This window comes from Rhineura floridana, chromosome 10 (assembly GCF_030035675.1).
Source record: "Rhineura floridana isolate rRhiFlo1 chromosome 10, rRhiFlo1.hap2, whole genome shotgun sequence".
NCBI lineage: Eukaryota > Metazoa > Chordata > Lepidosauria > Squamata > Rhineuridae > Rhineura > Rhineura floridana.
In genome coordinates this window covers 67285257-67297340 of record NC_084489.1, presented here as the reverse complement: position 1 = coordinate 67297340, position 12084 = coordinate 67285257, and the positions used below count along the sequence as shown (strand labels likewise).

Here is a 12084-nt window from a genome sequence, read left to right as displayed (position 1 = left end):
CCCATGCCATGTAAGGCTTTATAGGTCAAAACCAGCACTTTGAATTTAGCCCGGAAACAAATAGGAAGCAAGTGCAGACGGGCCAAAACAGGTGTTATATGAGCGGACCTTCTGGTCCGCGTCAACAATCTGGCCGCTGCATTCTGGACTAACTGTAGTTTCCGAACTATCTTCAAGGGCAGCCCAACGTAGAGCGCATTGCAGTAGTCCAATCTAGAAGTTACCAGAGCATGAACGACTGAGGCGAGGTCGTCACTGTCCAGATAGGGACGTAGCTGGGCTACCAATCGGAGATGGTAGAAAGCATTCCGTGCCACTGAGGCTACCTGAGCCTCAAGAGACAGGGAAGGGTCGAAAAGAACTCCCAAGCTACGAACCTGTTCTTTCAAGGGGAGTGTAACCCCATCCAGAACAGGGTGAACATCCACCATCTGGGCAGAGAAGGCACTCACTAACAGCGTCTCGGTCTTGTCTGGATTAAGCAGTATGCAGCCAATCAGGAATTCTGAGGGCACAGTAATTAGGAGTGAAGAGGTTCAATCCAGACCAATACCCCTAGCCAATCCAATTAGAGCATTTTGACTATATGTTCTCTAGTCCACTTGCATGGTGGGAATGCAGCACACACACGCCTTTGCAAACACAAACAGTGAGCCCAGCAGCAGCAAGCACAGCTACCATAGCAGAAGAGCATCCCAGTTCCCAACATTGCTTAAAGGGTTGCTTTTTCATTATTTAATTTGAAAAGTCTGGCGAGTGCATGGCAGAAAAAGACTCTGTGTGAGTGTGTATGTGTGGCACACTGAAAGATCAGAGGACTCCATAGCAGTCACTCTGAAGTGATGGCAAGGTAGGACATGAAAAGGAGGAACCCAGGAAATCTTGGATAGGTAAAAAATAAAGCAAGCTACTTTCAAGGCAAACAACCTCCCGCCATGCTCCATTGCTGAGAGAAACAAATTTATGCCATTTCCCCTCTGGTGGAAGTGGTGAGGGGATAGATAGGCTTTAAATGCCAGCATGAGCACTTCTCAGTAAGAAGTTACAACTATTCTTCCTGCTATCCTTCCCCAGTTTGATTTCAATAAAACCACCCTGAGGCTTTATTTACAGCTGGCTATTATTTACCTAACACTATTTGGCAAAGCTACTTCTGGGTGTGGGGAGAAAGAAGAAATGCAAATGAATAAATAAATACTTCAAAACTGCTGGTAGAAGAGATTGGCTCCTTCCTATAATAAAGGAAAGATTTACTAATCCATAATGATGTGAATTCAGATACTACATGGGCAATTTGCAAGTTTATGCATACTGAAGGCTCTCAAATAACATTATGAATAGTGGGTCCAGCGCCTCAGTCAATTCTGTATCAATCTGGGAGGGACAAGGGAATCCTTAAATGTAAACAAACATCTCTGCAGTCATGGGTTCCGCCTGAACTTCCAACTTATGCCTTGTATAAGCCATTTTGGAAAAGACAGAGATGAAGGAGAGAGAAAAAGAAGAAGCTGGGCAAAGGAGAGGCAGCGATACAATGAGCTAGCCCTTTGGAAAAGCTGCTACACAATCCTCAAGCAGTGGTGGCTGGTGCTCATTTGGATTGGTAGGGCAGAAGGCAGGAAGCCCAACAATAGGTAGAGCCAGAGCTAATGACTGGCAGAGCCCACTCATTCTAGTTTTGTCCTTACGCTCCTTCTTGCTGAGTTTTACAAGGGCAACACTGACACTAAGGAGAAGGAAACTGGCAGGCAGTGCGACCCCCTAGACTGGGGGCTATCTAAGGCTGGTGGGGCATTACCCATTTCCACTAACGCAGCAGCCTTCACTATCCCCAACTGAGACATGCTCGCTGATGATTGAGTGACACTCAACAATTGAAGCATGTTTCACAAACTTGTAAGCCAAATGTGTCACTACAGCATTACCCATTTCCACTAATGCAGCAGCCTTCACTATCCCCAACTGAGACATGCTCGCTGATGATTGAGTGACACTCAACAATTGAAGCATGTTTCACAAACTTGTAAGCCAAATGTGTCACTACAGCAAAACATAAAACACTTTGGAATTACTGGTGCAAATGCTGTATCTTACAGTGTTCTTCTGTACCTGGATGCTAGGGTTGCAATCCTATACACACTTTCCTGGGAGTAAGTCTTGTTGAGCTAATGTTGCCAGGTCTCTGGTTTTCACCCGGAGACTCTGGCTTTTTGGGGTCCTTCTATCTCTGGGTTTCTGGTCAGTCGGGAGGTGCAACAATGGGCCCAAGTCTCCCTTCCCCAGGACCTGTTGATGCACCCCCTGGCCACAGAGCTGGCTGCATTTGATTGGAAGGCAAGGAGAAAGCTCCTCCTCACCCCCAAATTGAATGCAGCTGGCTCTGAGCCAAGGGGTATGACAATGGGCCCAAATCTCTCTTCCCTGGAGAGATGTAGGCCCATTGTAACAGAAACACACACACAGCTTTGGAATCGGCTGCATCCTCCTCACCAACCCCCAGACTGGATGTAGCCAGCTCTGAGGGCTGCCCCATGACATCACTAGGGCTCGCCCCTGAAATCTCAGGGTTTGGGATGCGTCTGCCTTAGCAACCCTATGTTGAACTCAATGGGGCTTCCTTATGAGTAGACATGTGTGGGATTGCACTGTAAATAAATAAATTCTATTTCTATAATAGAATGTTGTAGGCTTCTATACTGTGTGTCTGAGAGATTTGCCTGCATGAAATGTTGAGTTACTTCTTTCTTTCCGTCATAGTATGCCCTGTCTATGTGTCTTAATTACTGGTGAGCTTTAGCTGCCATGCAATGGGAAGCTGCAGTTTGGGAGAAAGGACTTTCTATAAATACTTTGCATCTAATGTTGAACTTTGCTTACTATAAAATGTGGGGGAAGGCCGCAATTGATTTGTGGCTGTTGAAACATTTAGTGCATGTTCATTTCAATGCCTGAAATGAAGCAGGCTAAAAAAATTTGTGGAATCTCCTTTCTTGGAAAAGCTACCTCTGTTGACTATCAGCCTCCCCTGCAGCTGAGGATCCTGCAAGGAAAAAACATGGTAACTCTATTTGTTCCCTGCAATTTACAAATGATCTAAATCATCCTTCTAGACTAAGCAGTAGCAGAAGGATTGCCAACATTTATTTTAACTGACTCTGCTCTTCTGAGTTTAGCAGTTGCCTATTATGCAGACAGTAAGTTAATGAAGGCTGCACTCCTATGCACTTCTAATTCCACACACCCCCAATATGAACAGAAGCTGAATCTGCTTTCCTCACTACTGATAGACTCATGACATGAAGAGCTTCACTTGTTTAATTTCTGCATGTCAGGCTGATATTAAAGGTGCAGGAGCAATAGAACCAGTAGGGAATCCTAAGGCACAATCTAATATACTTTCTTTGTAGCAAGCCCCATTGCATTACTAACACAATCCTATGCATTTTACTCAGAAACAAGTCCACTGTATTTGATAGGACTTACTTTCATGTGCATGTGCATATGATTGCCACCTTGCAGTGCTCTGCCTCTTGTTATCCCTGGCTCTGCCTATCAGTAGTGGACAGCATGGTGTGACAATGATGCTCACCTGACTTCCCAACAGCTGAGCTGCTGCTGCTTGCCAAGCAGGACAGTGGGAGGAGTGACATGGCAGGGAAGTCTGCTGTGCAAGCACACTAGCAGGAGTATCATATTGGCTCTGCTGGTGTGTTTGCACAATGCTGACCTCACCCCTCCTACTCTGGTAAGCAGCAGCAATTCAGTTATGAGGATTCCAGGTGAGCACCACTTTCCCACCATGCCATCTGCTTCTGCTGTCTACTGGTAGCTGACCTGTGCCCTGCCTGTATCAATTGGCACCAGACACAACTGCATATATGGCTTGAACAAAATTAATATGCATTGCACAAAAGTGCATAAACTGATTTGTTCTTTCAGTCAAAAATGTTCTATATAGTAAAGTAAAATGTTATCTAAAAGTAAATACCTGACTCCAGCTTCTGTCATAACGTAAATATCCAAATTAATTACAGTGATGTTCTTCATATCTCATGAGGTTAAAACTTTGTGAGATATCTATATTTGGCCACTTGGTCATTGGCAGGATATTAACCTAGAGATAGATCATTCTGGTCTAATCCAGAACGGTCTTTTTCTTCAGTGAGTCATAGAGCAACGAGAAGCCAGTGGAAGGGGTGCCGGAAGAGGAGGAGCCGGCAGGAAGCTCTGTAGCATCCATTTCCCATTTGGGAGTTGTCAAGCTGGTGGAATATTGGCTCCACCGGGAGCTGCATGCAGCAACAAAAAAGGAAGAGCCAGCTCTCATGAATACCCCTACCAGCAAGCAAGCACTCCCCATGGATTTCTATTAGAATTATTTTCTTAGACCAACCTTTTTCTCAGCTTAATTTTGGCCCAGACTAGGACCTGCAGGACTACTCTAAATGGGAGTTGGATGTTGCATAACTCCCCACCTTGGCCCCTCCTCCAACATGCCCCACGAACACTCCTTTTTCAGGCCTTCCATCAGCTTCTGCCAGGCTGGGCTTCCCCAGCGGACCCCCAGCTGATCTGGCAGGATTCCAGCTCCACCACAGCGGAGGGGTTTCTGCTGGTGGAGCCAGGACCCTGCCAGCTCAGCCGGTGGTCCATCATATCCAACTCACCTCAGCCTGGCATAAATATGAATTGGATTGCCACCTCAGTGTCCTATCTCCTCCAATACTCCTTCCTCTGCTTATCAAAAGGTTCCTGCAGCCTGTTTGCTGCATGCACATATTTCCAGTGGTATGCCTAGCCTTACAAATTCAAATGAAAGGGCTAGAATATTATTGAGGGGAGGAATATAAATATGTAGTTGTAAATGATGCTTCATTCAATGTTTATCTATATTTTAATAACCAAAATAAGAAACATTACTTACTGTCTCTGATTTTCCTGCTTTTGTTTTTCTTGATTCCTCCAGCCTTTTGTCAGTTACTCCTGATGTGCCTTCAGTGAGTTCTTTTTCAAGACCTTCACTCAGTCCTTTATCAGGCTCTACATAAATTGACCCCTTTGTTTTGTGTTTAACATCTCTTGTTTGGGGTACTGTGGAAATGTCTTTTCCTGTGTCAGGTCTTTGCAACTGATGGATTGTTCTGTCAGTTCCACTAACAGACGTTTTTCGTAAATCTGTTTGATCTTCTCCTTTGCCTTTAGATTTTGTTGCTTTTTTGCCTTTCTTCTGTACATCTTTGTCATCTTCTGCAATTGCTGTATAAGGGAATTGCCAGTCTGGAATATTTGGAGGTATTTCGGCAAGTTGAATCTTAGCCTGCTCAGCTTCCTATTTTTAAAAAAGTTGAGTAAAATATTTACATTTATGTAATATCAAATGTACCATTTGGGGATGGAATTAGGCTCAACAATACCTGGGGAAATCCAGTCACTGCAGTGGGTAGGGGTGATTTGTTTCTAGCTTTGGCTGGTACACAAACTGTAACCCTATCTTTTAAGTTTGATTTTGCATGCATTATCCATGCATTTGTTACAGACTAGACTGAAAGAAAAATGAAACCAAAATAATTGGAATGTTTTCAGCTCAGCCTTAAACTGCAATGTCAGAAGCAACAGTATTAATTTTCTACAATATCTATATTGTATTTTACTTGCCTGGAGATGAAGCTTCTAACACCAATTGGCCAAGCTGGCATAAAATGTTCATAAACATTCCAGCTGCTCAGGAAATAAAACTGTCAGCATATTTACAGCTTCTGTGGGGCCGTAATAAAAATCTCACACAGGTCTTAAAAGCAGGAGTAGTCTTGGGGGGCAGATTGAACATTGGGAAGAAGCTCGTAGATGATGGAGCATATGTGTTTTCTGTTGCTCCAGAAGGTAGAAATCAAACCAACATGTTCAAATAAAAATAAAAATGATTAAAGTAAACATTAGGAACAACTTCTTGATGATACAGGCTGCTTGACAGTGGAACAAACTGCCTTTGAAAGTGGTGGACTTTTCTTCATTAGAGGTTTTTAAGTAGAGAATGGATGGCTACCTATCAGAGATGCTGTAGTAGAGTATTTCCTGCATTGGTATGAGCTTGGACTAGATTATCTTTGAGGATCCTTTTAATTCAATAATACAGTGTCCCAGAAACAGGGAAGCTAAAGAGCAGGAAGCCCAGTGACCAGGTGACCAAAAGAAGGGTGCAAGTAAGTACTAGGTAAAGAAAGAACAATAGAGGGAAAGGCAGATCAAGCAAAAGGAAGTTTGAGTAAAAAGGGAATTGATGGAAGGAGGGGTCTTTGAAGAAAATTTACAGCACTTGTTATCAGAAGGGGTAATGTTTTTGTGGAAAAGGGAGACAAGTGCTAGGAAAGTTGCCTAACCTTAAGGTCAAAGTAGGCAATGAGATGAAAAGCAGAGGATGGGGAGGTAGAGGCATAGACCTGAAGAAAAGAGTCGAGGAGAGAGTGCTGGAATAAGCAACAGTCTTTAATCCCCACTGCACTGAGAGAGAAAAAGCCACTAAGGGTAAATGTAAGTAGGCGTGGGAGTTAAGTGGTCTTCCTAAATTGTGAGTTTAGTTTCTCCTTCCCCTTTCTTACTTGCCTTCTGCTGTAACAAGTAATGGCTGATGTTATTAAGTAAAAGAACCTGTTTAAACCTTACAGTGTCTGTCTTCCTTTAGGTGAGATAAAGACCTACTACTCTATAACAGGTTATGGACTCAGGCAGCCTCAGGAATCTTCGGAGTCACCATGTGAACCGGTAGCACCTGAAAGGAGTGATTACAAGGAAGCTTCCAGAAAGGCTTGCTGATTACAAGGAAGCTAAACCAGAATTCCCAGCGCCTTTTTTTCCACAAGAGAACAGAGGGTAAAATAAAGGTAAATGGCAAGCCTGGCCAGTAGCTCTGAATTAATATTTTTAGTGAGCAAGCTGAATAATATGAATGATCAGTTATGGAAGTTTAAAGTTGAAAAGCTTAGATGACTTATTGAAGGTGCTCATTACAGACAGGCCAGAAGCAAACCCCCGGAATGGGACAAGAAGGATAGTCAGACAAAGGCAACAATAAGTTTACTAGTAGAATATAACTGATCCACATAAGGAATCACAGCAAAAGGCATATGGAATGCATTACAAACGCTACATGAAAGAACAAATTTGAACTAATGAGACTTTGGACTCATCTACAGGGTGGATTACTGTGTGTTTGGAGCTATTCACATCTCTTTTAAATTTTCATGGTTCACAAGATCTTACTGGCAAACAGCAGCTATCATGCAGTTTCCCCCCTGTAAATCTGTACTAACCCAATCCATTGATATGAAAAGTGGAGGAAAGAAATCTCCGCTCCACTTGAGCTTGCAGATGCTTGCTCTGATGCTTTCAGGTAGGTGTGTTAATCGTTCCCCCCTCCATGCCCACTATCTCCTTCTCCCTTCTTTCATTTCGTTTCTTGTGGGCTGACAAGCAATTTCTGGCTGCTCTCCTCCCTTCTGCTGGCCTTTTTTTTGTTGCTGCAAATGGTGTCTTTATTTCCTTTTTCCCTATCTTATGCACAAAAGCGTAACACTGCTCAAACAAAGATTTGTATTTCAGCTCTATCCTACCAACCGTAGGCAGGGAAAACAGATATTCATACTTTCAGGGTTTTTTTAAAGGAACCTACTGCAGCTGATAGAACAGACTGAGCATGCTTGGTCACCTAGCAACCAGAGGGCGTGGAAATGTACAATTAGAAGGCGAACCCACAAGGAAACAGTGAGACTAATTCTTCCCAGAGGAATCCCTATTTGTGTGAATGGAAAAAAACGATTGGCAGCTACCATTGAGCAGGAACTGTGGACAGTGCAAATCAATAGCGAAGATAAAAGCAGTGTATTTGCTACATGTAGATGAGTCCTTGGTAAAGGAAAGGAAATGCAAGACCACATAAACACAATGTTGGAAGTGGTGGGGATACTACATGCTATTGAGGATGATTTAACAGGCAACCACATAAAAACCTTACTCCTTTAAAGTCTGCCTGAATCATAAAGTACCCTTAGAAACAAGACCTGAAGGACAACTCACACGAGAGTTTGTGAAAGGCAGACTAATGGAGGAGCTCCAGTACAGGAAGGAGAGTGTGCAAGACAGTCAGTACCAGGATAGGGAAGCTGCACTAAAACGCACTGACAAGAAGATGCAGAAGGAAATGAGGACATGCTTCATATGGAAAGCAGAATAGCAAAAGCAGTCTGCACAAGCAGCAGGGCAAAGGGATAAGTCACAGCCAGTGAGACTGTCACAGAACAGTGGAATGGATGCCACAGAAAATGCACCCAGAAACCATAAAAGAGTTACTAGAGACGAGAGCTGACAAAGGATCTTAAGGTATTTTCATGTCCCATGACCATGAGATATGATTGCTAGATCAGAGCCAAAGCTACAAGAGCATCACTACCCAAGTCAAGCCAGACCTAAGCCACAAAATCACTTGTAACAAGTAATGCCTGATGTTAAGTAAATCAACTTGTTTAAAACTTGTAGCTGTGTCCCTCTTCCTTGAGGCGAGATAAAGATTTACTCTGCAACAGAGAGTAACGTCTCACATAATACCTCAGGAGAGGTGTCTAAGCTCCATAGAAAGGAAGTGGCTAAGCAGTTTGCATGGCTAGCTGTTGTGGACCCAAGAGCCAATGGGATGTAAGGTTGTGGGTTTAAAGTCTAGACCCTGGCAGGGGAATGTCCATTATTGATTCTACTATAACTGCAAGCATTGTGACCTGGGAAACCTAAAGATGAAATGAAGGCCAGGAAGCAGTGGGATAGGAGGGCTAAATTTCATGTTGATTTGAACAAACGGCTGGACTAGATGGGCCACTGGCCTGATCCAGCAGGCTCTTCTTATGTTCTTATGGTCTTATTTGGATAAACCTTTCTAGTAATATATTATCCATATAATAATATGAAACCTAAGCATGTAACTGTCTCCATTTAACATTTCTTCTTAATATCTAAAGGTACTGCTGCAAGTAATACCTCTAATGCTTTCTGTAGTTTCTCTTCAAGCATTTTCTTCTCTTGTTCAAGAGACTGAACTTCTGCCTAAAACGGCAAACTTTGTTTAGGCATTTCAATTCACAATTTGGGTTTATTTTTTACAATATTCAAATCGTAACAGTCAAAGATATGCCCTACCTTTTCACACAAGTATACTGCACCTATTCTGGGGTGTAGTGCTGGAGGGGGGGGGCAAATGAGGGCATTGCCACCCCAAATGATAATGCTGCCCCCCCCATGAAATTTTCCTTCAGTCCCCAAATTTCTAGCATTGCAGAAACTTAAAACTTCAGTTGAGCTTTTAGAAATTCAGTTTAGGCGTTCAAAGAGAGGGCAGGGCAAAGTTACCAAGGGAATGCAAACACAGCAAATATAAGTGTTAAAGATGTGAATGAATCTTAATGAATGGGGGAGACAGTTGGCAAACCTAAGGGCTTGCAATTGGAGGAAGGAAGGACGGGAAGGACAGTATTGTTATGCATTGCAAAGCATCTCCCTCACCACTGTAGTGCTCAGCAGCCTCTGTAGGTGGTGGGTGTTATTAGTGCATCTGGTGGGTGTGCCTAGGCTTTTGGGCCTAGACTGTGCAGCAGCCTAACTTAGTCCAGGGCGGGACCTGAGAAGAAGCAGAGAGGTGAGTGAGCTAGCTCTGCAAGGCCCAGGAAGCCTAATGAGACCCCTTATTAACTTAGCCCAGGCAATGGGGAGCTGGAATATTGTGTGGGCATTTCTTCCTTAGGCTTAGTTGCAGTAATTTTAGACCTCCACCCAACTGGGCAAATGATCATTAAAAATAATTAACCTTATTTAACTTTTCTCATGCAAATATATGTACTATCAAAATAGGGTAAGATTAGCTGGTAGAGCCATTAGAAGCAGTGTCAGCTAGCTGGCCCACGGCCTTTCTGTAGTACAGAGATTGTGTGCTTGTACAGTTGATTCTAGCACCTGTAATTCGGAGAAACGTATAGTTCCTATGTGACATGCTGTCAAGTGTTTCCTTATAAACAGTGATGTTTATAGGTATTAATTTAATTTTCAAAGTGAAACTTCTCTTAATTACTTTCCTAGCATGGTAAAGTAGACCAGGATAGTTCGTTATGAGAAGTAGCTGCCTCAGGAGAACTGAACTCACAGGTCACAAGCTTACTACAACATTGTACCTGTACAAGGAAACCTTTCTACGAATGTACACTTTGTATGCTGTAGTACTCACCTTTAGTGCATCTATAACTGTGTGCGAAAATTCATGCTCAACTTTAACATATGTGCTGACACCATGTGGCATTCAGTGCTTCACCAGAGAACAGCAAACTTAGTAATCTTGGCTTTTGAAAGTAACATATTTGAAGGAATTTCACATGAATAGTTCCTCTACAAGTTTGCAGAGAAATCACGGTACATTAGACTTTATTAACAGTTCAGATCATTATGGTATGAAGACTTGCACAATATACTTACTTCCTAGTTACTGTTATTTAATTTATATAACTATTTTAGATGATAGATAGATAGATAGATAAAAATGTATTTTAGATCTGTTTTTATGATGTTTTAAAGTGTTTTAGTGCTTTGTTTGCCACCCTGGGCTCCTGCTGGGAGGAAGGGTGGGATACAAATGAAATAAATAAATAAATATTTTACATGTAGAAAATATTATATTTTAAATTGGTTTGTTTTTTAGGAACAAGTCATAGTTCCTAATTACAATGCATAAATTGGGGTTTATTTTTGTCATTACCTATGAAAACTTTTTCCCCAGACCCCTCCTTTGTAGTGACTGATGCCCCAACCCTTTTAGCCCCCCCCAGTTTTTGTCTCTGCCCACCCAATGAAAATTGCCTCGCTATACTCCTGCACCTATTACAAAGAGTTGCACAAACATCCTTGGCTTTCCTATTAAAGTGTCAGAGGATGGGTTGCAATTGAAACTGATGACCAACCAATTAATTGGGCTGAAAGGATAGGCACTAGGCCTAGAGTTACTTGAAAGTAATAGAATTTTTTTTAAAAAAAATTGTCTGCAAACAAGGGCCTTTATCCCCTGAAACTACAGTATTAGAAAACATATAATTCTAAAATGAGCAAATAGCGTGGTTGTATGATGGTGCTCTGCCAAATTTATTTTTATTTTTATTTAACACAATTTATTTACTACGTGATTGTAAGAAATCTTCAAGTGGTTTACAAGAGACATTAAAATTGAAATGGGTCCAGAAAATACTTTATCCCTGAGGTCTTGCATATAGAGATGAAATAGGAACGGGAAGAGCAACACCTTCTCTCTCACTTACTCTTTCAGCTCTATGTGCTTACTAAGATCAGCACCTGAACAGAAATAAGACTGACCAAAAGGGTATTTATTTATTTATTAGATTTATATCCCGTCGTTCCTCCCAGTAGGAGCCCAGGACGGTAGGAGGGTAGGAGGAAGTGTGTGATAAGTTAGGAGGGAAGAAGAAAAGGGGGGGACAGAGTGACCAAGAAGAGGAAAGTGGGGAGCCATAGGAGTCTTTTAAGAGGGTCAGACAGTATGGAGTGCAAGGAAGAAAGGGAAAGAAGGTGCACATACTCAAACTGAATGCAGTAAAGCAGATCCTCTTGAACTTGTGAACTTTTTTAATGGGTTCCTATCACCACCATAAAATCACATGTGACTGAACCATAATTATCAGGATCTGGTATTTTCTAGCACAACTATAGTGTAAAAACATGGATCTGAGACACACATCCTTATGGATTCTCAAAACCTCTACCAAATCAAAGGTCACCTCCGTGTCCACAGATGTGTTCTGTGATATACTGGTGGTTTTATCATCCTGTGTAAAAAACACAAAGATCCCATGAGATGCACTGCCTTGTATCAATGTTTTTGTAATACTGGCAAGCATTGGATCTATGACTTTGAGTGTCTGGTCCATCAAAGTAAGCTTTAATTGGATGGTGGGTTTTTTGGGAACCCCATAAAAATTGTACAAATTCAAGAGGATCTGTTTTAATTCTGCTGGAACCAACTTTTACCCAGACCTCATTGAAAAGCAG

At 42.2% G+C, this 12084-nt stretch overlaps 1 protein-coding gene across 1 annotated transcript in view; it reads right to left on the bottom strand.

Annotated features, from left to right (window-relative positions):
* CCDC7 (coiled-coil domain containing 7) overlaps positions 1-12084 on the bottom strand; it is a 430640-nt gene that overhangs the window by 326571 nt on the left and 91985 nt on the right. The window contains exons 15-16 of the mRNA XM_061586654.1: positions 9022-9087; positions 4925-5329 (exon numbers count right to left, since the gene is read on the bottom strand). Coding sequence (XP_061442638.1) covers positions 4925-5329; positions 9022-9087 — 471 coding nt within the window. The remainder of the gene's footprint in view (positions 1-4924; positions 5330-9021; positions 9088-12084) is intronic.